This window comes from Manis pentadactyla, chromosome 3, assembly GCF_030020395.1.
Source record: "Manis pentadactyla isolate mManPen7 chromosome 3, mManPen7.hap1, whole genome shotgun sequence".
NCBI lineage: Eukaryota > Metazoa > Chordata > Mammalia > Pholidota > Manidae > Manis > Manis pentadactyla.
In genome coordinates this window covers 36,560,843-36,588,006 of record NC_080021.1, presented here as the reverse complement: position 1 = coordinate 36,588,006, position 27,164 = coordinate 36,560,843, and the positions used below count along the sequence as shown (strand labels likewise).

The window sequence follows — 27,164 nt, the reverse complement described above, 5'->3', positions numbered from 1 at the left end:
GTACGGAACATGCTAAGATCAAAACAAGCTTAGTAACTGTAGATTCAATTAAAGTCTCTATAAGAAATAAAAACCTCAAAGGAACAATCAGGAGATTTGACCAAATAAACCTGTTTAAACTTCTCTATGTTAAAACACACATGCACACAGATATAGTAGGCATGGGATTATTGCTCTTAGTTGATATTTTACCACCTTGATAAGAAAACTAACATCCCAGGTGAAAAATGTAACCAACAATTCAAACAGTAAATGCAAACATCTAATAAACATGAAAAAAGTTAACCTTTCTGATTAAAAAGTGCAAAATAAAGAAATGCAATTTTTTCCATTGAATCAGGGAAGTTTATAATTGACAATATTACGTGTTAAGTTCCTCACTTCCATCACTATTTATTTCTTACTAATTGTCCTTACTTCTTTCTATGGTACTTTATCACGGCATATTTTATATCTGCTTAGTAATGGCCTGCCTTTCCCTCTAGAATTTCAACCCCATGAGAGCAGGGGCTTTTTAGTTTGTCCACTGTCATATCCTAGAACACTGCCTGATGCATAGTGGCCAGTCAATAACCATGTGTTAAATGAATGAGTGAATGAATACATATATAGTGTGTGTGTGTGTGTGTGTAAATATACATAACATGGAAAATAGACCAAAATGTTGAGGATGGTCATAACCGAAGCAACAGCCTGGGTTCCAAGATATGTTAAGTGACAACAGCAAGGGACAGAACATGATATAGTATGCCTCATTTTAATTTTTTACTTTTCCATAGTTTCAATTTTTCTACCATGACTATACTATTTTTATAGTAAAAAATTATATATATATATATATATATGTTTTAAACATTGTTAGCATACTGTCTTGCCATGGGTTTCGGCACCCGGCAAGTTCACTATGGATTCAGTGTGACCAAAGAAATGACAGGAGAATGTTCTTGGGGTGAAAGGGTTATACCCAACTTTATTTCCACGGTGGCAGGTCAGTCACTAAAATCCCAGCCACTCAGAGTGAGTCTGCATGCAGCAAGCCAGTCTCTGCCTCTGGGCCTGTCTGCCCGCACAACCATCCAATTCTCTGTTGTTGGTGCTGCCCCCACTCTAGCCTCTGCTCTGCTCTCCTGCAGCCTTGCAGCCGTGCCACTGTGTCACCCAAATCACTGGGCACAGCTCTTTATATAGAATCAGTAACAACATCTTGCCCACACATGTGCAGTGAGCTAGCCAACCAGGAGCAGATGAGAATTCTGGCCACAGGAACCTTCACTTTATCCACACTCCACCCCTCCAGGATTCTTGCCTCTCAATCTGTATGCCCTCAGTCCTCTGCAATGGTCCCTGTGCAAGGAAGCTGGAACATTGTAACCAAATTCCATAATCTATGACAATATATCAATAGCAAAAATTACAACAAATTATAATAACCCTCAAGCCTGAGGTGATCCATTGCCACCACGTGGTCATCCTGGCTGTATTCAAACCAGTTCTACTCAAATGAGTTAACCTAAAGGACCGTGTGGGCCTTGGCAATACCCACCTTCTCTAGCCTCTCCAGCAAAAAGTCTTGCAGACACACAGGCTGATCTTGTTGCTTTATCTCTGCCTCTGCTTCATCCTCAGCAGCTGGAACCACACCACTCTGGTCTCAATTGCTGCCATAGCTCCAGTCATCCAATTTCTTTCTGCCTGCTTCTGCCTTTTCAAACCAACCCACATCTGGGTCCTTGTGACCCTCATGGAGCCCTTTAAATTCTTCCTTCAAGAAGCAGACTGTATTTCCTTTTGTGCTTGTGCCTAAGGACAGCAGCAGAGCATGGAGTGCTCCACAGCCTGAGGAGGGGGTTGCACCTCTCCTGGAAGAACCTGTGGTTGCCAAGTCCTTCTGGCTTTCCACCAGCTTTCAACCAGGTGCGGTCTCAACTGAGGAGGGGCTGATACCTCCGGCCCAGGCAGGGCCTCCATGCCTACCTGTTCATCAAACCTCCACTCCTCCATTTCTGGGGTTGATGGCTCTACTACATCCTCCACCGGCCCCACAGCACCTGGCACCCTGCAGGCTCCCCCCACTGCTGCTTCTCGGGCCTCTTCCTTTCCCTGCCCCACGGCACCTGGCAGCCTGCACACCCACACTGCTGCTTCTCGGGCTGCTGCTCCTTCTCCTGCTGCTTCCTCTTGGGCCACAGCACTTCATAGTGACACCATTTCAGTCAGCTTTCTCTTGGGGTGAACCCCAGTCCTCCACCCCATCACAGTACCACATGTCCACAGGGGACACTTGAAGGTCCCCCTGTCCATAGGTGCAGCCTGCTGAAACACTCCTTCCAGGAGGGTAACCTGTTCTTTTTCCTTGGTCACCAATGAACCCTGACTACTGTACCAATTGTCTTGCCAATGGGTTTCAGCCCCCGGCAAGTTCACTATGGATTCATTGTGACCAAAGAAATAACAGTAGAACGTTCTTGGGGTGAAAGGGTTATACCCAACTTTATTCCCATGGTGGCAGGTCAATCACTAGAATCCGGTCCACTCAGAGCAAATCTGTATGCAGCAAGCAGGTCTCTGCCTCTGGGCCTCTGTCCTCAGCGCTGCCACCACTCTAGCTTCTGCTCTGCTCTCCTGCAGCCTTGCAGCTGTGCCACTATGTCTCCCAGAGCACTGGGCAGAGCCCTTTATATAGAGTCAATAGCAATGTATTGTCCACACATGTGCTGTGAGCCAGCCGACCATGGCCAGGTGAGACTCCTGGCCACGTAACCTTCACTTTATCCACACATACTTACATGGTGGGATTCCAGAGTGGATTATGTTCAGATGAAATACCTATTTCTCTCTGAGTGGAAGAGCCTTTCTGAAGGCAGCCTCATTAATCACCCTCAGCCGTGGGTAAACTACTTGTGCACATTAGCTTAAGCCTTGCTTCTCCAAAAGTGTGGTACCTGAACCAGCAGTGTCCACACCACCTAGGAGCCTGTCTGAAATGCAAAACCTAATGCCCCGCCTGCCCCAGACCTACCGGTATGGGTTCACTGGTGTGCCCCCAAAATTCATATGTCGCTGTCCCAACCCCCAGTATCTCAGAATGTGCCCTTATTTGAAAATAGAAGTATTGCAGATGTGATAAGTTAAGATGAGGTCATTAGGGTGGGCCCTAAAATATGAATGGTAACTTTAAAAAAGGGGAAATTCCAACACGGACGTGCGTGTAGGAAGAACGCCATGTGAAGATGAAGGCAGGGATAGAGTGGTGCTTCTACAAATGAGGGAACCAGCAAACCAGCAGAAGTTCGGGGAGAGCCACATTCTCCCACCTGGGCCCCAGAAAGAACCAACCCTGTCCACACCTTTATCTCAGATTTCTAGCCTCCAGATCTGTGATAAAATAAATTTCTGTTGTTCAATTTACCTAGTCTGTGGTAGTTTGTTACAGCAGTTTGTTACAGTGTAATACACTTACTGAACATATCTGTATTTTAACAATACTTACCAGTTAACCATTTGCATATTAAAACTGTGATAAACACTGGTAAGGGCAAACATCTTCAACTTTGCTCTATCTTATAAAATAAAGAGAGGGAGGAAAGAAAGAAGGAAGGAAGAAAGGGAAGGAGGGAGGGAAGAAGGCAGGTGAAAAAAAAGCAAAAAGGAGATCAGATGCATCCCTTAGAATGACATTTGTGGAGAAAAATTAACTTTGCTGTGTACTATAAACCTTCCTAATTTGTTTCCTCAATTATCTATTAAAGATTAATTACTTGTTTTATATTAACTTGATCTAAAACCCAACTTTTAGGGGGAGCAGAGGATATCAGTTGCATGGTAATCTCAAAATAAAGTCACCCTTTTGAACCCTTTCTGGTAAAATGATTTTACAATTCAGCTCAGTATAGAAAAACATGTTGATTTAAATCACAAAAATTTCTCCTAAAGTACACATACCCTTTTCTATGGGGGAAAATAAACATATTTTAACATCTCTCAAAACTGTATTTTTTATCTAAATCATGTTATCATTTCAACCATGGGCTAATTGTCAGAGATGGAAGCTGGGTTTTAAGCTATATTGCAACCTGACCTGACCAGGTGTTGACATCAGCAGAGTTTCCAGATGAAAATAAATGCAGCTGGGAAAAGGCCCTGGAATCATTCCTGACCGTCTCTTCCTTGGATTTTCTCCAGATACTATGTATTTCTAATTGAAGTTATAATCTGCAGAAAACTACTGCTTAAAAGAGTCTGTAGCTGTTGAAGTTGAAAAGTTCAGTACTTTTTAAAATTAAAGTACTTACATTCATGAATGAAATTTTAGGAAAGGTTATTGTGAATGATTATGTAAGATTTATCCTATCACCTCTATATGCTTTTAAAAAAGTTTTAGTTCTTTAACTGATAATGCTTCACAGGATTCAAAATTCACAATTCAAAAGAATATGCAAAAGACAGTATTTCTTCCAGTTCTGACTTCCAGTCATCCAGGAAGCAACTAACCTCGCCAGTGTCTTACATTTTGATATTATCAGTTTCTTGAGCTTGTACAGAGCAAGGACTAGGGTACTTAATGGAAGAAACTGGACCCCTAGGGGGTTCACCTGGTCACTCCACCATGTCACTCCCACATGAAGGCTGTAGTCACAGCAGACTCTGGGATCAGCCCAGCTTCGCCAGGTCTCGAAGGCCTCGATGAGGGAGCTGCCTTTGTGAGGAATGGCAAAATCAATGATTGTGGTGGTGCCTCCTGCCAGGGCAGCCTGAAATCACAAGAGAATTTCAACAGGTTAGCCATCAATTTTCTAGTTAAGTTATATGCGCTGCCGAAGTGAGCACAAGTAATTTATCTTTTTAAACAATATGCATTTGCAAGCATTTGAGCAAACTTGATGTGTCCAGGAAATTGCACAAAGATGTTGCCTATTTAAAAGACCCAGAGGGACATGAATAGACTTTCCATAAATTAAAGCTTGAAGAGTTAAAACTGCTGGAATGGTTTCTGTTAAAAGAATGACATACCTGACGAAAAGAAAATGGCTTTGATGCAAAGAAAACAGAGTGACAACTAAGAAAAACCCCAAGTGGAAAAATGGAGAAGATTCAAAAATTTTCCTTCTCAAGAAAACTTTATTCATTATTGTAAAATTCCATTCCATTAGACTCAGTCTTGGCAAGTTCTAGCTCCAAATACCCTGTGCTCCAGGCAGAACCCTGGGAGACTCACATGATTCCTGCCTCAGCTGCAATCCCCACAACCAACTGGTAACCCTGCCGCCTCTCCCTCACTCCCAGCCATCCCCTTGAGTCCATCCCCATTGTTCTGGCCTTAGTTCAGGCTCCTCTTATCCCCCATCTTTCTGTCCCCAGTTTTGCTCCCATTCCCTCCAGTATAAACCCTCATTACAACCAGAGGCATGTCCCAAAGCACACATGTGACTGTTTAAACCTGAATGCTTCTCACTGCCTCTGTAATAAAGTCTATTGTTCTTACATGGTCTGCAAGACCCCACGTGACCTCTGCCTCAACGCATACATTCTCCTCGGCCTATTGTATTAGATTATGACTAACTTAAAAATCAAGTTGCTTAATCAAGTGTCTTTGACCAGTTACTGAAGATGATATTATTTAAACTAAAATCAGGAGGTGACTAATGTACTTTTAACTATTGTTATCAAACAATGCAGGTGAAGGCAGCATTGGCTCAGAAGTGCTGACCAAGGAGGCTTCTGGGCACAAGGCTTGGCTTCAGCGCTCACCAGCCATGGGACCCTGAGCAGTTCACCATTTCTTCCTCCCTCCCTCCCTCCCTCCCCTTCTCTTTTTACGTGTCTCTCCCTCCCTCCCTCCATTCCTTTATAATTTAAGAATTTCCAGTTTTCCTGAGAGCAGAAGAAAAGAATTGCTCCCCCCCAGCATCACTGACATACAATTGACATATCACATAGTGTAAGTGTAAGGTGTACAGTATGTTGCTTTGCTACAATTATATAATGTGAATGATTACCACAGAGAGTTAGCTAACATCCTCCATTATCTCACATAATTACCATTTGTTTTCTGTGGTGAGAACATTCAAGATCTACTCAGCAATTTTCAAGTATAAAACACAGCATTATTAACTAGTCATCATGCTGTACATTAGAACCCTGGAACTTAACTAATCTTCTAACTGGAATACCCTATGACCAACATCTCCCAATTTCCCCCACCCTCCTGCCCCTGGCAACTACGACTTAACCCTCTGTTTCTCTGAGTTTGGCTTTTTTAGATTCCACATTGTAAATGATATCATATGGTATTTGTCTTTCTCTGTCTGACTTATTTCACTTAGCATGAGGCCTGTGAGGTCCATCCGTGTTGTCACAAATGGCAAGATTTCCTTTTTTATGGCTGAACAATATTCCACTGTATATACCACATCTTGATCCAGCCACCTATAGACACTTTGTTTCCATATCGTGGCTACTGTGCACAATGTTGCAGTTGATATGGGGGTGCAGGTACCAGTAATTTCTTAACCTCTGTGTGTCTTTGATTCCTTATCTATAAAGTGAGGACAGTAATTGTACCTAAACCAAAGGGTTGTTAGGAGGATTAAATTGAGGTGATATGTCTAAAGTATTTGATACAATGCTAGACTCATGGTAAGTGCTTTACCAGCTTCAGCCCATAATGTGCATGAACCTTTGCACCACTGCCTTAGAATTAGGCATGTTTCACATTTTCATACATCTCTTCTTCTCACTACCGGAAATGTAGTTATGTGATAAAACAGAAAAGGGTGCCACCAGCCTCTCTCCCAGGTCCCTCCAACTGCACCCCTCCACCCTCCCCCAAAGCCCCCCAACATACCAAGAGTGGTTCCACATCCCACCTGGCCCACTAGCTCTATTCTACCTCCTTTTTCTTGCTTACTTCAATAGATTGCTATTTTTCCTAAGTTCCCTGGCCCCACTCCAATTCTTTTTGCTGTCAAAAATCTCACTGTCTGTACAAGGTCCTATACTATGTTTCTACCTTTAAATAACATTGCCTTATTCATGGCAAACAAAACACATTTATATTTCTTAAGAAATTCCAAATGGTGTAATGACAAAACTAGAAAAAATTCCCCAGGCTCTGTATTTTTATTTGAATGCAGATTAATCTTCTCACCTTTTTCCTTCTTAAAGTGCCTTCCCAATATGATACAGACATCCCTTGAGGATGAAGGGCATTTTTCTAACAGAAAGTGCTTTTAATTACAGTGTTAGAAGAAAGTACTTTTTTAGTCTCTACTGAAATATAAAATCAAGCTTAAAGAACTATTGTTTCCATATTAAAAGTCTACCACATGTAGGATGTGGGGAGACTAAATACACTACTGGTGGAAATGTAAATAAGATGGTGCAGCACTTTGGAAAACAGTTTGGCAGTTCCTCAGAAAGTTAAACATAGGGTTACTATATGCTCAGCAATTCTCCTCCTAGGTATATATCCAAGAAAAATGAAAACATGTCCATGCAAAAACCTGTACACAGCATATCCACAGTAGCCAAAAAGTAGAAACAACCTAAATACTCATCAACTGGTGAATAGGTAAACAAAATGTGATATATTATTACAGATATTAAAAACAGTGTATTACTGGGCCATAAAAAGAATGCTGACACATGCTACAGTGTGGACAAACCTTGCAAACATTAAGTGGAAGGAGCCAGTCACAAAAGATCACGTGTTATATGATTCCATTTATAGGAAATGTGCAGAACATGCAAATCCATAGAGACAGTGAGTAGAATAGTGCTTGTCTGGGGCCGGAGGGACTGGGGATAGTCAGGGCGACAGCTAAAGGGCACAGAGTTTCTTTCTTGGGGTGATCAAAATGTTCTAAAATTGATCGTGGTGGTGGTTGCACAATTCTGTGAATATACTAAAAACCATTGAACTGTACATCTTAAATGGCTGAGTTGAATTGTGTATGAATTTTATCTTAGTAACATGGTTACCCGAAAAAAAGTCTACCACATGCTCATTGTATGAAGTGAGGGTCGTGGGGGAAGGGAGTATACAAATCATCCAAGATTCTGCCCTTGGGTATTGACAGTCTGGAGGGGAAGATGGAAATATGAATAGATAATCATAATAAAATATTCAGATTGTCACAACAAGTAGCAAGTATACTTCTATAATAAACAGTAGTATAGAAATTGCTAAAGAGAGGTAAAAATTGCTAAGCTCCTGAGACTAGATCCAAGGAGAAGACTACTAGGTTTTCAGAGGAAGAAAAGATAGACTCGGAGATCAGAAGAAGCTTGGACTTATACTGGCATTAGGACCTCCATGTGACGTTGCCGGTAGGATAATAATACCTAACTTGCAGTGAGCGCTTGTGAGGTGCCAGGAGCTATGCTGACGTTCTAGATGGTTTAACTGTTGTAATCATCTCACCAGCTCCATGGCAGGTAATACTGTCAACCCCTCCTGACAGCCAAGGAAACTGAGCACAGCTCCAGTCACATGCCCAAAGCCTCACAGCCACGAGTGACAAAGGCAGAGTTGGAACCAGGTCATCAGGCTCCAGAGCTGTGCTTTTAGGGACAGCCCACAGCACAGGAGCTCTGAGGAAGGGGCCCATGACGAAGAGCCGTCCAGCAGCAGGTGGTGAAGAGTGGCAGAATTAAAATGACTCTGGACGGTGCAAGGCGGTTGTTCTCAGAGGAGGGAGGCTGGGGCAGTGGCTGCATGCAGGCGTGATGGGAATCCAAGAGCCCGTTTTGACTGGGATGACTGAGAGGGTGGCGGAGCAGGGGACAGAGGGGCGGAGGAGATCTGGCATTTAGAGCGAGCATGAGTTCCAAGCGGAATCCTGAGCATGAGGTGCTCTGTGTATTTGCAGATGGAAAGAAAGGTAGGCGTGATGCATAAGAGCAATCAGGGGCAGGAGAAAGATGCAGCAGTGCCCTGGGCATGGATCCTGAGGGTCCAAAATGGCCAGGGAGAGAGAAGCGAGACATATGAGCCACAGCACATGCTCCAGAACATGCCAACATGCAGCACAAAAACAAAATGGTACTGAGCCAAGACAAAATATTTACAGTGCCTGTTTCTGGGAGGCATGGTTACTGGTTGTTTTAACTTTCCTCTAGTTAAATTTCATTTTCAATATTTGCTAAATTTTAACTTTTATTTAAAAAAAAGATTTTACAGATATAACTACATGTATACGCTGTATAAATCACACAGACTGTTGATGGCCTTCGTAGTAGACTGTACATGTGACGGTCAAAGGGCCATTTTCTAAAACTACAGCTGATGGAAATTCCTGGGACTATAATTTGAAAGAAAGTTCCTAAGTAAGGATTTATTCACCTCCCTAATTCACCAGGAATATGAAAGGAGCAACCATTTATTTTTTTATTTAGTTTTTTTTTTTTTACTTTTATTCACCATTTTTTTTTTTACTTTTTTATTTTACTTTGTTCTGTTTCTGCTCTTCACTCTACCTCCCTCTCCTCACCTTCAAAATGCAAAGAAATTTAGAGAAGCTGTACTGAATGAGGCAGAAAGCATGGACAAACATGGGAAAGACAGAATCTGTCTTTGCTAAACCACTTGGGTACCTGTCACTTGCTGCAGGATCCCTGCTGCTATCTTGGGTTCTGGCGAGCGGCCGCCAGGCTCTGCCTGTGCCCCAGCCTTCTTTGAACTTCTACCTTCTGCCTTTTCTCATTTCTCTGGCTACCTAGGGTCCCTTCACTGCCCAAAGTTATCTCAAATCCCTGAACATTATTTTAGGAACTGACATGTTCCCTTCTTTCCACTGGATCCAGGGAGCCACACGCCAGAGGTGCAGACCTGTTATCCCAATCAGAGCGGCCCCGCAGAGGGTGTGAGGGTGACTTGCTCCTTGCAGGAGTTATTTGCCTCCAGAAGAGGAGCTTGTTCAAATGCCCAGTCCTGGGCTAAGCTTCTCATACACATTAGGCCATTTATTAAGCCTGGCTTTGGTTCAGAGAGGTAGGGATTGTTTCTCTAATTTTACAGTTGAGGATACTGAGGCACAGAGATGTCAGACGACTCTCCAAGGACACACGGCTGGTAAACTCTCATTGGTAACGTGGAGGAAGATCCAACTTTGAGCAATAAATCTTATATTCAGCCCACTCTGGGTGTCAACACTAGGCAGGCCATTTCCCTTTATCCATCTTCTGTTTATTGTGATCTGATTTCTGACTGGTTGCTCCAGGTCCTCAGTGAATCATTACAGAAATGCATAGGTTGGTGAAATGAATCGAGTACTTAGGAAACTAAAAGCCATACAAAATGAAAGAAAAAAATCCCATCAAACTACAAATTGTAAATCCACAAATGAAACACAATTTTATTAAGCTCATTTGATGTTCATCCCTGGGATAATTGCTATTGAAATAATGTGTCCCTAAAAGATTTATAAGGAAGGGCCCTATACTAGTGCTTCTTCACCTTCACACACCTACTATCCTTGGGATAATCTCCTTTATCCAGCAAACCAGCTGGTGAGAACATCATATTCTTGGTGCACCTTAGATATTCTCCAGATTCACTTAATTGCTTTTAGGATCAGATGCTTTTAGACTCACTTCGTGAATGTTCATCAGGACTTACCTAACATTTGAAGAGAATGAAGAGAGGTTAAGTAGGGGAGGAAGAGCCATACAGGGTGGATTTCTTTCATATTTCCGTACAAAACCTAATTGTTTCCTTTGTTTTCAGTGCTGACTGACTTAGCTCCACTTTTATTTGTCAGAGCCAAACATGGTGCCTGCACCTTATCTCATCTTGGCTCATAAATCAATTCTTTCAGCTCCTAATTACTTTGGCTGTTCTCTCCTGAATACCTTCCAATTTATCTAAAACCTCTTGCAGGGAGGAGAGCATGTGTTGTCTCAGGTGCAAATGTGATAGAACATAAATTGAGATAAACTCTAACCAACAGTGGGGTCACAGTAACACAAGATTTTATGTAAGACTGTATTAGGTTATAGATCATGCTGAAAGCATCCCAAGCATGTTCTTCCTTTCATTGGTGCCACTGAACTGTCATTTCTAAGCTCATCCTGGAACAAGTGACTTTGTTTCACTAAAATCAATCACAGGACCTTCTCAATCCAAGTAAGGCAAAAAGAAATCCAACTGTACATCTGAGTCTTAGGGAGAAAAACACTTGGCTGAATTCTCAGCTTTCAAATAGCCACTAAGACTTAAGAAAACAAACGTCATGACCCCAGTTTACATTCCACCTCCAGAAGCACATTTGACTTTGTAAGGATGACCTCCACATTGCCTCTCCCTGCTTATCACCTTGTCTCCTCAAATTTGGAATATTAATCATGCCATCATCCATTCAATCGTGCAAACCAGACTTCAGAGTCACACTTGACTTTAACCTCTCTTCTTTCCTACATCCCCAAAATCCGAGCCACCAGCAAACCCCACCCCAACAGATTCCATGAGTCTCCTTGCTGTCGGCATCTTCCCCTCCACTGCCTACAACTACCTTCATCTTCTGACTGGACTAAAACAGTAGCCTTTGCATTGTCACCTCATCACCAGCCTGCTTGCCACTTCTAATCTTTCACTGACTTCCTGTTGGTCTTAGAATGAAGACAAGTATTACACTTCCATAAGGCCCTGCCTGACTTTCTATTGAATCGCCCCCCTCCCAGTTCACTCACCCAACTCCAGTGACACTGTTCCTCCTGTCCTTGGAGATCTTTGAACTCCTTTGTACCTCAAAGAGAAACATCACTCCTGCTCCTGCCTCCCAGCCCCTCTATTTGGTCCAGTGACTCTAAGCCTGGAGGCACAGTAGCATTGCCCAGAAAAATGTATCCCATCCCCCCAAAATTCTGATTCAATTGCTACAGTTTCATCTCTGCATGCCCGGTGCCCATTACAGTACCTGGTACATACATATTCTTTAAATGTTTAAGAGAGAAAGGAAGGGAGGGACCAATGTATTTCCCCCAAGAGTTATCAGCTGGAATAATGATGATGGTTCATTTTTCCAACAGCAAGATGGGAAAGCAATATAAGTTGCATGTTAATGTGGAATTTCATCTTTCAAAAATACTACTAGCCCTGGCCATGTGGTTTTCTGGATCCTTCTGTGAAAATATTAACATGGAATCTAGACTCTGGACACATTTGAAAGCTGAATGCTCAGTTTTGTCCAAAGCTTAGTACCTTATCTGTATTAACTAGGACTTCTACTATAACAGAATTATAGTCTATTTCTATATCTATGCCTCAAATAATTCCTTGTTTTAAAAAAAGATTACAGTTAGCTTTATTTTAAGCTAATTTTTTGGGTCTTTGTTTTCATGTGTGAGCAGATCCCCAGGAACTCCTGACTACCGCCTAACATGCAATTTTTCCACTGGATGCAATGAAACATAACTGAAACACTGGCATGTCCTCTCTCAATTTCTTACTTGACATGTGATAAGAAGAGCACAAAGTGGTCTGGAGTTGACTCTGGGCAGTTGCCAAAACTACTTATTGGCCAAGTAAACTGCTCATAAACACAGCTTGGTGGTGCAAGCTATTATGATTGGCAACTTTGCAAAAAGGAAAATGCCAGACATCAAGTATTCACTTGAAAAAGTCACAAAGTTAAGTCTACAAAAGTCTATTGTATATAATTTATTATTAAGACCAACATAAATTAGAGCCCCATCTACCTCTAGTCTGTCTGCCATAGAGAACAAAAATCATGGTGTTCATCTCTTTTAACTCCAATCACGATGCTTGGCATTTAATGGGTTCCCAGGAAATACTCCTTGACTGAATTAATAGAATTTAACCATAAACTTGAAAAACCCTTAGTTTAGGGTTAACCTGAATTTAATAGCAGTGACATGGTCCAGAATATGCCACTGTGGCATAAAAATCATTTTGAGCTGAAGGAATTTGAAAATAGGCCCTTTTTTCCTGAATACCCTTATCTGCCTAAAAAGCAAAGCTTCCCAAGGTATCCAATTTTCATAAATCCTCTTCCAGGAACTTTCAGCACCAGGGAAGACTGACTCATCACCTGAAACTAGAAACCTATACCACACCTTAACAGCCCTCTTCAGAAAAGTATCATATTGCCCACCTATTACCCTAAGCCCATTTGTCTTTCCCAGAAGTCATGTGTTTTCCCATAAGTGCCCTTCCTGTTACCGCCTTCTTAGTAGGAAGTCATTTATTTTCCCATATATGCCCTTCTTCTCCTCTCCTTCCCTTGTCAAGGTTGTATATAAGCCCCAAATTCTAAATGCCTCGAGTCACATTTTTCTGTGAACTACATATTCCTGAATTTTAAAATCTGTCTTTTCTCTTGTTAATCTTTTGTCAGTTTAACTTGCATGCCCCAAGAACTAAACATAAGAGTTTACAGTAAAAGTTTTCATGGAAACCTTGATCTCAATACTACCTCTGTTAGATGTCGAAAACAACCAGTCCAGGCTAATAAGGGAGGAAGCAAGTGCTGGAACAAAAGCAGGGAGAAGTCAAGTGCTAAGGCCTGAGAAAAGGCAAGTCCCAGATTCTGTTAAGTTCAGTGAAAGGATTCCTAATAGACAACATCCTCAATTGGTGTATTTAACACTGTTGGGAAGAATTTTCTTATACCCTTCAAGGTTCTCCTAACTGACAAGAGACAGATTAACAGGGGAAAAAAAACTAAAGTTTAATTAAGTATGTATGGAGAACCCAAAGATGTGAGATCCCAAAGATAATGAGGAACAATGAAGTATATATGTTATCCTGAACTAAGAAGAAATTGGGGGTCTGGGACTTCAAAAGCAAAGGGAAGCAATTCACAGGAATATGAAAGAGTAAATGTTTGATATACAAACGTTCATTGAAACAATGGGACAGTGTGGGTAAAACTGTAGTATTTCCAGAATCTCTTGCCTGGCCTTAGTGCATCTCCATATCAACAGGTGTTTCCAAGGGATGGAGAGAAGTAGTCCATCTTCACAATCAGAGGTAATTACAAGGGTGAGGGGAGCAAGGGTATATCTGGACAGGAGAGGTTCTATGGGGCCCCTTTTGCACAGCTGGGTGGTGAGAGACACTGGCGAGCAGAAGTGGATGACTGCTTGTAACCAATAAACGGATTTCTCCCACTTTATTTCTCCCTTTGACTGATTTCGGTTTCAAAGGTAATTTGCCCCAGGCTGGGAGAAAGACTTTCCTTTCTGGAGTTACAGACAGAAAGGAATTTAACAGACTGCCACATTCTTCCCTGTCTACCTGGTTCATATCAAAATATACTTACCTACAGTGATAGCTCTCATTCTATCTAAATCCTGTTTATGCAGTTAAGGGGAAGGTCAAGGTTTCTTTCCAAGTCTTTTGTGCCTTGATTGTTTTCAGCTCTGACAAAATTTACATGCTAAAGTGGCAAATCTTGGGGTGGCCTGCTCTTAGCCCCCTACACCACCAAATGGTCTCAAATTAATCTTTGAGTTTTTTTTTCTTCCTCTAATTAGTGCAAAGATTAACTTTGTTATCAGTAAAGAGCCACTCAAAGAAATCATGGAATTATAAACTCTTAGAGCTGGTACATGCAAGCTATTAGCACAGAATATTCAAAGTTCAGTCTCACCAGCAATTAAAGAAATGCTCATTTAAAAAGATTAAGAAATTCTATGTTTTTCCTACTAACTTGGCATTGATTTTTTTTCAAGTCAATATCCACAATTAGCTAGGATGCTGTGAAATAAGAATTCTAATCAATTTCTCATAGAAGCCTGAATTGAAGAGCAATCTGAATGTATAAACTCCTTAAGTCACGTCTAGTACTCACTGGCCCAGTCATTTCTCCTGAGGGGTGATTTCAAGTCAATCACCAAGAATCCAAGTGGTGATTCACATCATGGCACCATTATACACAAGCAAAAAACCACCCAAATGTCCAACACTGAGAAGATGAGAACACAGTGGTTAACAGTTTTGGAAACAGGATGGAAAATAGAGTGGGCACTTGGAGGGAAGGATAAATTTGGTTTGGAACATGCTGAGTTTGAGGCACCTGTGGGGCATCTAATAAGGCAGGGCAGGGACATGGGACAAGCATCGTGATAACTTTTCCTGCCTATGATGAAAAATGCTGAGACATAAACAGTATAGTAAGGGTAGGAGGGACCCTATCTTAAGGCTAAGATTCCATTTTAAAAAGCAGAGAGTTGAGAAGTAGGATTCCAAACACATTCTTTAGTAATCAGACAGTAACCCACCCAATCTTAAGGCAGGAAAGCAGTCTTAACTGATGTGTCCCCACTGCTGAGGGGACTGTTAATGAACTCCTTTCTTACCTACACTCTTTCTATCTTGGAGAAGAACAGAAATAAACCCCTTGTGCTGAGTTTATCTTACTGAATCACCTAGAGGCCTGACTGTGGTGAGGACATAGTGTCCTTCACCAGAGAGAGACATCATGAGACCACAGGTCAAGTCTATGCCCAACAACACCCCCTCCGCCCTCTGCCCCTTCTAGAGAGCCTTAAAAAGACAGAATCCCCAGTTTTTCATACTGCCTCCTCTCTGAGGAGGCCCGCGTTTTCCTTTCTTTAAATGCATACTTTTAAATAAAGCTTTCTCACTGCTCAACTTACTGCGTTCTGTCTTTTTGCTATTTCATTCTATTTCCAGGTCTCCATTTTACCCCTGATAAGTAGGAGGGGCTGCTGAGAGCTCAGATTTGGGCCTGCAAGTTCCCCTCACCTGGGTGGCCCAGCAGAACTGCAGTTGCAGGAGCGTGCATGAAAATCCCTCTTCTTTGGGAAGTTCTCAGAACATAATCTCACTCCATCCCATGCTCTGCAGCTCCCCAAATCCTGGGGTGGTAGAGGCTTAGTCCCCACACCGCACCGATCCAACTGGACACAGGACACCAGGCGACCCCGGCTTTAAGAGTTGGCAAGGGAATCTGCCCTAGGCTGAGAACTTTCCCTGTTTCCCTCTGCACTTTGCTGTCTTCTGCTGCCTGCAAGGCAGCTGCCATTTCCTACTGCTCTTGCTTTAATGAACTCCTTCCTTACCTACACTCGTCTGACCTGCTTGAGAATTCTTGCTTGTTCAGAGTCAAGAACTGCCCCCACCCATCCAGGTTGAGGTTGCACCTAGTGTGCAGGGAGAGCCCTTCCCAGACGCAGCTGCCCCGCAACACTATCTTGTGGTGTCTTCAGACAGACAGAAATGGAAGCCTGATGCATAAGAAATACCAAGACCAGAGAGAAAGCTCTGAGACCCAGCCTCAGAGGAGATGATGCTGCCATGGAAATCACATTCTCCTAGGATAGTTAAGGTCATGGGGAAATGTTTAATGAACAAGGCTGACTTCAAAGAGTACACACAATTTGGCAGAAGGAGAAAGGTTTATGTGCCCCCATAGAAAAACCTGGAAGGACAGGAAGCAAAGTGTTTAAAATAAAGGTGATTTAAGTATTATTTTCCTTTATACTCGTTTCAATTTTCCTTTTATAAAAAAAGTTTAATTCAACTACTACATATTGAGCTATAATGCGCTAGCATTTTCCTGAAGGCTGGATAATGAATATGTTACCATCACTTCTAAAAATATTTTTGTAATTGACGTTGTTCTTCCAATCAGTGCCTCATTTTACAGATGATGAAATGTTCACAAGCTGAGAGGAAGTGACGTGTTTAAGGTCACACAGTCAGCCCACACATCCTTTCAAGCCCAGAGTGGACTTTGGGCAAGCAACAGAAAAGGGTCTTGGTTTGTAATCAAGTTTTCTGAAGCACAGCTCTTCTACAAGGTGTGGAAGCACTATAAATACAACCATAAATGTGTGCTTAATCACAGACCTTCCACTGCTTTATTCTAAGTAATCATTTTGATGGCATTTTTACCAAAAAGTTCCAGAGCAAAGTACAACTTCCTTTCTCAGTACTTTTGAGAACTTTTTGTCCTTTACCAAAAAGTGTTCTGCATGTTTTTCCCATTAAGAAAAAGATCCTTCCACCACTTACTGCTGCTGCCAGGTTTTTACTGCAAGTCCACCCACTCCAAGATGCATATATGTCTGAATATAAATATATGTATTTGAAAATTGGCTGAGCTCTTGTAATTCACTCTCTTATCACAGCATGTAGTAAAAGCAAGGTCATAATTCCTCCAAGTTTATCTAATTTACCATATTCGTTTGAATAAAAAATCCCATTGTCTTTCCTCAAGGATACTGAATTATTGGAGACCTCTATAGACAAACAACATGAAATATGATTTCTTTAAAGCAGAACATTAATTCCATTAGTTACACCAGAGAGAAAGCTTTTACCTATAATTATGTAAATCAATTATAGGCTTTAAGCCAACCTCTGGTATGAAATAGATTTATAAAATATAACCTTTCGTTGACCTATATTTCATTGTTTAAATTGGGCCCCATACAATCTAGTAATCAATAAATAGAATACCACAAATAATATCCTTCTATTTGTCAGGTATTACAAATGATCGGCCTGGTGGATACAGAAAGCAAATACCTATTGGTCTAACATTTTGGGGCCCATCTTCTGAAAGCATGATGCATCATTTTTTCTTTTTTTCTGTACTTAAGGTACACATTTCTGCACCCCCACAGATAATGTGGTATGAATGCATGTACAAATGCCTCCAAAACCTAATGTCTGAGATGTGCATTTAAGTTGATAACCTTACCTGCCTCTAGTATTGAGGTGAAGGGCCACTGTATTTCTTAAGGATGACTCTGCCCTATTTTTGAGAAAAGCAATTTCACATTTGTATGCAGCTTATACAGCTTTTTCTCCCATCAGTTGTTACTCTGAAAAATAAAACATTAGATGTTTTTCAACAGTCCTTCCGAAAGGAAGAGAACAGAGCAGGTAGGTAAGTGCTTTAGCGATGGCAGGCAGCACTGATTTTGAAAAGTCACTTGGAAAACAAGTTCTCAGATTCAAAAAGACATAGGCAACCCTATGTTTATTGCAGCACTATTTACAATAGCCAAGATATGGCAGCAACCTAAGTGTCCATCAGTAGATGAATGGATAAAGAAGATGTGGTACATATACACAATGGAATACTCTTCGGCCATAAGAAAGAAACAAATCCTACCATTTGCAACCACATGGATGTAGGGTATTATGCTCAGTGAAATAAGTCAGGCAGAGAAAGACAAATACCAAATGATTTCCCTCATTTGTGGAGTATAAAAACAAAGCAAAACTGAAGGAATAAAACAGCATCAGAATCACAGACTCCAAGAAGGGATAGAAGTTACCAAAGGGGATGGTGGGTGGGGGAGGGAGAAGGGGATTGAGGGGTATTATGATTAGTACACATGGTGTGGGGGGGATCATGGAGATGACAGTGTAACACAGAGAAGACAAGTAGTGACTTTGTGACATCTTACACTGATGGACAATGACTGCAATGGGGCATGGGGCGGTACTCAATAATATGGGTGAATGTAGTAATCACATTGTTTTTTATGTGAAACCTTCATAAGAGTGTATATCAATGATATCTTAACAAAAAAAAGTCACTTGGTCACTTAATAGGTATGTGACCTTATGTGTGATATAAGATTCAGTTTCCTCAATTGTAAAAAGTAGATAAGGGCCCATGGGATTGTTGGAAAATGCACAGCTTAGCACAGTACCTCGTACGTTGGAAGTGTTTAATAAAATAACAGTATTAATAAAATGTTTTTCAAGGTTAACATATAATATGACCAGCATTTATAAAAGACTTCTTTGCCCCTCTTTCCCAAAAGCAGAAAGTCCACCAACATTGCCTTGAGAATTACTGCGAAGACTCTGGAGAAGAGGACAAAGTGATGCCATGATGCCCTCCTTTCAGAACTCAGGCAGTGCTTTCTGGCTCCGTTTTATCTTTATTTACCCATCTTGCTCTCTTAAGGACTCTCATCTGTTTCTGGGCCCGGAGCCATTATCTCCTGGGATCCAACCAATTTTGAAGCAGACTTTTGCAACTTAAGCCCTTTGTGAGTAATGTTTAATATTTAACATGAGTTTAGCCTTTGCTGAGTTTTTTACCTTAATCTCTCTGACCATATTGTTTTCTGCTTAGATCCTTAAGCTCATGAAGAACATGTTTTTATTTAATGTTTTAACAACCTTTTTGTATAGAAGTGCCTAGAGAATGTGCTGGTGGATAAATTCTTTCAGATGTTGACAACAGACTGTCAAATGCTACAAAGATCTGCCTTCTCAGTATGAAACTGTAAATCTCTCCAACCTAGGAATCCCAGAATGGCCGAATAACAGAAAGATAACTAAGAACCACTTCCCAGGACCTTGGAGCAAGCACAGATAACCTTGAGAGAGGGAGGGAATGTCCCTCCCCCACAGCATTCCACCCCCACCCCCCCTTCTTGACTGCTTCCTCTGGAACCCTGATGAAAGAAAGGGAGATGGAGGGAAGAAATGATGCTGGGGGGTCTGGCAACTAACTGATGGTCAAAAATAGTGGCTCCTCACCTGGAAAACGGAGGTATTAGTGCAAGGCTTGGCATGAGCCAAGTGCTTTGTTAACAATGCCCCTGTGATAATAGTGTGTGTACTGTAACTGAAAGCAGTAGGTTGCAAACTCCTATGTACAGATACACACACATACACACATGCACAAAACAATCTCAATTATGTCAAATAAAGCACATTAAAGAGCATAAAGAGAAAACACCAAAACATTGGTTGTCATCAAGTGTTAAATTACAGATAGTATTTTTCTTGGTTCTATTTTCCTATATTTTCCCAATTTTATATAATCTTGTATTGCCCTGATATCTGAGAAATGTATTTAAATCGTAAAAATAAGTTCATTAAAACTTAGCAAATTTCACTTTTTAGCAAAAGGGAAAAATGAAGTCAATTTTCAAAACAGATAATGATCTCTCCTACAACAGACTTTGACCCTTGCTCTGATGGTGAAGGTTGATAATTAGTGAATAGGAGGAAACTTTCCAAATATTGATGTGAGCAGCCTGCCCCAGACCCTTCTCTCTGGGTGGAGTCGTTTTTTTTTTTCTATTAAACATTCAGGTCAATCATAGATGATTGGGGATGAGGGGGGAGATGTAAGGACAGTAAACTGTTAAAAAGGAGTACAGTAAATGAACGATTGCCCAGGCTAAACCTGCACCTGCCGCACAGCCTGGGCTCCATAGCCTGGGTTGTTTCATGCACATCAAGGCATGGCCCTGGGGTAAATACAGGCACAACATTGAGTTTAGGCCTTAGGGAGTCAGTACTTCCATTTTGGAAGGGTCCAAAACGCAAGTCTCAAGGAGTGTGTGGGTTTGGCTTTTAGCTGAAGTGTTCAGTGGGGTTTCAACTTTACAGTCCTGTGAGGCAGCCCTGTTCATCTCCTGTCCTTGTTTTCAGAAGCTTTGGAGAAACGCTTGAGGTTCTTTTCATTGACCTGAGCCTCTAGGCTTCTGTGTCTAGAGAAACCCAAGCCTCCCTCACCTGGGCACCAGTGATCTGATCCTTCCACACCATCAGCAAAGCTGCAGGTGCTCAAGCAGCAAGAATCAGGGTCTCTAGTTGATGTTCCCAGGGCAAACAGGTGGAGAAGATGTGGACCAGGTTGCCTTGGTGCAAGGGTGAGGGCTGGGAGACCATTCCTGTAATATTTCTCCTCCAAACCCTTGTCAGGGGCTGTGTTTTTTCTACTGGAGGGCGGAGGCAAGGGCTGTGGGCACGATGGACTTCAGCCTGCCCGGACTTACCATCACCCAGCACACATGGCTGACTTTGAGTCAGGCAGAAGCTATTAGATGAATGGGTTTTTTCAATTGGTTTTGGCTGGGGATGGAGGATGGGGAGAAATATCTGGGAGTGGCCACTAAACAGAAAGATTCTATATAGAAATTTTGAAAGATTTGTGGATGTACATAAAATACCTATGAAAATTGTTGGGGGTTGCAGAGTATACTATTTAAAGAAACGAGGGTTTGGGTTTCTTTAAACATGCCAAATCACTTAGGTTAATAACCTTACCCTCCTTAAGGAGGAGTCGGGGGAGTCTGGCTTGGCCGAAGCCCAGCTGATGCCACGGAGAAAGGGCGCCTAGAAGGGAGCTCAGCGCGGGGACCCTTAACCCCAGGCCTGCGCCCGCTCGGTGGCTCCTGCCCGCTCGTCCCTCCGCGCTGCGGCCCTGGGCCGCCGGACAGGGCGCCGCGGGGCGTCCTGGGGTGCGGGCGCGGCGGCGCGTACCTTGGTGCCCTGGTGGAAGTCGTCGATGGACCGCGAGCCCATGAAAGGGAACTGCAGGTGCGTGTGCGTGTCGATGCCTCCGGGCAGGACGAGCTTGCCGGCGGCGTCGAGGACCCGCAGCCCGGAGGGGGCGGCCCCCGGCGGCAGCAGGTCGCGCCCGAGCGCGCGCACCACGCCGTCCTCCACCAGCACGTCGGCCGCCTGCGAGAAGTCGTCGTTGACCACGCGGCCCCCGCGGATCAGGAGCCGCGACGGCGCCGCCATGGCGAGGGGCGCACGGGCTGCACGCGGGGCCGTCCTCCTTCACGGCCCCCGAGGACAGTCGCGACCCTCCTGCCCCGGCTGCAGAGCGCGGGCAAGTCCGGGGCGGCGGCGCGCGGGCGGGCTTTTGGGCCGGCGGGGCGGGCTCCACCCCCGGGGCGGGCCGGGTGCTGTTGGGAGCCGGGGCAGAACGGAGGAGCCCGGGCCAGACCCCAGGTGCTGGTTCCCTGACCGTGAGAAGAGGTGCTTTGGGAAGACAAAACCCACCTCGTAGCTTCCCTTGATGAGGGGCGTTTGTTTGTGCCAGATACACACACACACGCACACACACACTCTCTCTCACTGGCTGGGGGACCACTACCACCAGCAGCAGCAATGAAAATACCCTCTTCACAAAGAACCACTTGGTCTGGATTTCCTTTGAAACATTCTTTAACTACAACCAGAAGCAAATCATTACATAATTCCAGTAACTGGCAGAGTATGAAAGTTCAGGGTGAAATAGTTCATTGTTTGAAACTAAAACTATTTGGTATGAACTATTCTCCAGGTTTTAATGATACAATGTATACCAGCAAGTTTTTCCTTGGAAAATAGTAGGTAATATAACTCTAAAGATCTAGGTTTTTCACTCCCAGATTTTCTTTAGCTCAGAGGTCTTTAGGGAAATCTGTCCTCTTGATTCCTCAGTTTTCTCATTTACAAAACTGAAAGAATGCATGTTCTTCCGTTCCAGATTTGTTTTGAGACGCACATACGGTGATGGATATGAGTGGACCTTAATAAAATGGGAAATGCCACACAAATGTATTTAACGAATGCTAGCTTTGTTAGGACTGATGGTGGAAGGGGGTTGGATAGGAGGTAAGTGATAAAGATGAACGATATTCCTGCCCTCAAGGAGCTAAGAGCAAACCATGACACACAAACATATTTCATTATTTAACAGACTGTATTAAAAGAAGTTCTGCCTTTGAGAGAGGATAATGATAAGAGTTTAGAGGAAAGAGAGAGTTAATTTCTGCCTTGAAGAAAATTAGATATGGAAGATTCACAAAGAGGTATTTGAACCAGGCTGTAGAGATCGTGAACATACAGAGCAAAGGGGCAGAAAGAGGCATGGTATGCTAGAATGTAGGTAAAGGCACAGAGGAGGTGATGGAAGCTGAGTCTGAACTCCAGGTGGCTAGGGGGATAGGGCTAGACAAGTGTGGACCACCCCTTTCTTCACAGGGGAGGAGGAGGAAGAGGAGACGGAGGAGGAGCAGAGATAAGGGAGACCCGGGAGCCCAGGGCGAGGGAGGGCAGCGGTACAGAGTTTCAAGTGGGGCCCCAGGACTGGATGAAGCTGGAAGCTGGGGAGTGTGGTGGCTCTCTGCTGTTGGGCATCTCTTCTCTTCCTCATCATGGGAACAGTCCCTGCATTCTCAGGAGCCTTGCCTAGGTGAGCTGCTGGGCCCCTGGGCTCTGCCAATCACAGCGGGATGTCCTCGCAGCTGCAGGGATGGGCCTGCTCCCAAGAAGACTGACTGTGCTCAGTGAGAGCGATTCCAAGACGTCATCAGGTGGGCAGATGAGAAGCCTGTTCTTCCCTGCTGGACTTGAATCCAGGAAGATATGAACGACAGGCTTCTGGGAGCCATCTAGACAACACAGTGAAACAGTCCTGTGAACAAAGCCAACAAGAGGACAGGATGGGGAGAGGGCAAGAGACTAGGTTCTCATGGCCTTGTTGGAGCTTGAAACAGGCCGTGCCTGCACCCCCCTCCTCGAGACTTCCTGCTGGTGGCTGACGCTTGTTTACTCTGGGGCTTTTGTCATTTTCAGCTGTCAACCAACAGCAACCAGGAAGATATCATCGAATTTGAAGACTGCGTGGTCACACATGACCTCAGAGATGGCTTTTGCAATAGTGAAATGCAAGATGTTATTATTTCCAGATTTCCTCAATCCTCAGATGATATAAGCCTCAAAATGATTAAAAATTAGAAAGCTTACATAATTTCAAGTTCCAGATTGGGCTGTCAAGCCAGAAACAAGAAACTCAGGAAGTTATGCAATTATTGTCAAAAGACTATTGTGTACAGGTGAAAGGAGTCATTATAAATATAATGAAACTCCTACAAGCTATACAAATACCACCACCCTAGAATGTAAGATTGGGTGTCAGGACGGTTATGACATCCTTTCTGAAACTGTCCAGATGAGTGATTTCAAAGTTTTCTTCATCTTTGATACTTTATGCCATGACATGCCCTGCAACACAGCACAAAACAAACTTCCCACCTTTAATTAACCCCAACTTTTATCAGAAAAGGGAGTTTGTAGAATGTCACTGAAGCAGGAGGGAATGGCTCATTGAGAGTCACTGACAGCAGCAGAAGAGAGAGGTGGGGGAGTTTAAGTAGAAATGTTAGCTTACCAAAGTCACCCCCCTTTCTGACCATCAGTGTCCCAGCCAGCTTGCCAGGCAGGACGAGCCTGGGCACATGTGCTCATGGAGGAAGCTTGTCCTCAGACCACTGCCACCTGCCTTTTCCTCGCCCTACTCAGCCACCTCCCTACTTGGACCCTTGCGGCCTCAGTGGGCAGTAAAGAAGTGCCATGGAGACAGACGCTATGTGGGCACTGGGAGGAAGGTGGAAAGCGAGACTCTGCTGTTTTGCATTCTTCTTGCTGGCGTAGGAATCTGAACCTGTTTGATTAACTAACAAAGTGTATCTCTGAACACATTACTCTTCAGAGCATTAATTTTAAAGGAGGACTAGAACGATTAATGCTCAACCACAGAAGTCTATCCACTTTGGAGTATAGGTGAGAGCAAGTCATCAGGAAGGCCTCCCAGCCCTGACTGATGGTTGAAAGGGACAGCGAGGTGACTTCCTTCACTCAGTGGATGCAAACCTGCCAGGCCCAGTGCTTTTTAAGTTCCCAGCAATCCTGGAGCCACTGAGTTTGTTTTCCCTCCCCTCCCCACTCCCACTTAGGCCCCTGTGGCCCTGAGAGGGTGTCAGGCTATTGTCCCTGTGGCAGAGTAAGCTCTGGGAACAGTGTGAGCAAGAACAGAGCAGGACAGAGCTGGGTGTCTCCAGACAGCATGCCCAAGCTGGGGTCTGTGCAAAGCCTCTGTCTGCTGGGCCACACTTGGACTGAAGTCCCTGGCAGGGTTATGGGGCTACCCCTGCATCAGCAGCAGTAGAAGAGGGAGTGTAGGAAACATGGAAGTGTTGAAAGAAAAGAAAAGTGGAAAGGAATTAGAATTAGCAGTTTACTCTTGGCTCTGATGCCAACTTCTGGTGTGAGCTTGAACACATCACTTACTTTCACTGAAAACTAAGGAGCTAGGTGGACAAGAGCTTGCAAAACCACCCTTTGCACTTCTAGAGTGTTGTCATTCTGCGAACAAGGACAGAAGCCTATCCAGAGAGGGCCCAGCATAGTTCTAGGGTTGAACTCTTCTTGGGTCAAGATCAGTGAACTGGAGGCCAAATAGGACTTGGCTTCTCTTCAGGACTATTTTATTTCTGGTTGCTCCACTGAGGCAGATGAGATCTGCTTGGAGAGGGTGCCTTGTACAGAGTATAAAACCTGCAGTCATTGGGAAGCTGCTTGGTGGGACTGATCCTGAAGTCTTTGTGGAGATGCGCAGGGACAACATTTTTATCACTGCTTGACAAAGAAATGCATGACAGGGAATGGCCCCCTGACTCTGGAAGGCCAGGGAGAGAGAGCTGGCCACTGCACAGCTCCAGAGGATGCCCTTTGCTGAAGCACCACTCCTGGGCAGCAGAGAAGCAGCCGCCCTGAAGAACACCACCAGCAGCAGCAGCTAACATGTGCTGTGCACTCACATCAAGTCAGTATTGGGTTAGATTCTACATGTGCATTGAACTGCTTCATTCTCATTACTCTGGCCTAAGTACTATTTGTGCCTATAATAGATGAGCCTTCTGAGGTACAGTGATTTGCCCACAGTCACAGAGCAGTAATGCTGGAGGTCATTGTGGGACCTATAATTTACCCATTATGTGACTCCAAATTCTAAAACCAGGTTCAAATCAACTTGGGCCTCAGGTTACGTCAGTGGACAAATGATGATGTGAGAATGAAATCCTACACCCCTGACACTTACCTCTGCCTCCCTGGCACTGCCTCAAAGTTGCTTCTGTGGTTACCTAGCTTGGGATGACAATATTATTCAGCCACTCTATGTTTTTAGTCAAATAACTAATGTCATGAGATCTGAAAAAATTATAAAGGGATCTTTCCTATAATAAATGAACAATTTTGGTGTGACCAGATCCAACTCCCTAACACTGATGTGCCTGGAGAGGGGTCGGGGGGCAGGGGGCGGGAATCTGTCAGGAAATACTGTTGCGTAACACCAAGAAAATCAGGGAAATGCTTTTTAGTAAGTTCTTATCTTCTGTACAGTCTGGTGGTATTACATGGTTTTTGTTTGTTTGCTTGCTTGTTTTGTTTGTTGAAGATACTCTGGCGCTCAGCTAGCGTTCCAAGCACGTCCTGGAGCCGTTGGCTCTGGCAGTGAAAGTTCATGCCCCACAGCGGCTCTAACAAAGGCCCAGGAAACACGCTTGAGAGGAACACAAATTTCTTGTAGTTAGAGAGCCAGGAGTCTGAAGTCAGTGTCACTGGGCTGAAGTCAAAGATGTTGGCAGCAGCGATTCCTTCGAGGGTTCTGGGGGGGAATTTTGTTCCTTGCCTCTTCCAGCTTCTGGTGGGCGCTGGCGCCCACAGGGCTGCGGCCTCTTGCGCCAGTCTTTGCCTCTGCAGTGACACTGCCTTCTCCTCCATGTCAAATCTCCCTCCACCTCCTTCTTGTAAAGACTCTTGTGATTACAGCTGGGCCCACCTAGATAATCCAGGGTACTATCCCCATTTCCAAACCTTAACTTCATATCTGCACAGTCCCTTTTGCTCTATTAAGGCAACATTCACAGGTTCCAGGCACTTTCTAGAAAGACATCTAGATAGCTTTGGGCCCATTTTTCTCCCTGGCACAGCACCTGTCATTGTTCCCCTTGAACAGAGATGCCGCCTTCTCAAGTGATGGTGTTAGGAACAACAGGCTGGGCTCAGAGGGTTCATTCTGCCAGCAGCACTAACCTGTGCTTCCAGAAACTCTCCTGGTCCTTCAACTTACAGTGTGCCGTGGCTTCCAACTTATTTTGAGCTTTCTTAGCAAAACATATTCCAGCAATATAATAATACTTAAGGAAATAGCAATGTGCTCCCTTTGTTAGAAAGAGTATAAGAGAGTAAAATAAATAAGTCTGCACTTTGGAGCCAAGAAAGTAAAATAAAGAAATAAGTCTGCACTTTGGAGCCAAACTGATGTGGGTTTGAGTTAAGGATTATTACCTATCCTCTGTGGATTCTTGGCTAAGTTTCTTAACCATTCTAAACAAAAGCAAATTATTTGAAAAAAATACTATTTGGACTTTTACTACACAGACCAAATAGGGTTTGGATGTTAATTTTTATTTATTTTTAAACTTTTTAAATAACAATAGAGTAGAATGCATAGAGAAAATTCATCTTTTTAAGCATACAGTATTATGAATTCTGACAAAGGCATGCAGTCTTTTGTCAGTAACTACCACCACATTCAGGATAACAAATATTCCCAAGCCCCCAACAAGTTACC

At 43.4% G+C, this 27,164-nt stretch overlaps 1 protein-coding gene across 7 annotated transcripts in view; it reads right to left on the bottom strand.

Moving 5' to 3' along the window:
• The window catches only part of DPYS (dihydropyrimidinase), a 133,354-nt gene extending 111,742 nt beyond the window's left edge, over nt 1–21,612 (bottom strand). For all 7 annotated transcript variants that reach the window (XR_005022895.2, XM_057497832.1, XM_036876487.2 and 4 more), the window contains exons 1-2: nt 21,236–21,612; nt 4,593–4,751 (exon numbers count right to left, since the gene is read on the bottom strand). Coding sequence is in view for 6 of the 7 variants with exons in the window: in XM_057497832.1 (XP_057353815.1) it covers nt 4,593–4,751; nt 21,236–21,499 (423 nt within the window). In the remaining variant the exon portion in view is untranslated. The remainder of the gene's footprint in view (nt 1–4,592; nt 4,752–21,235) is intronic.
• Nucleotides 21,613–27,164: the final 5,552 nt, after the last annotated feature.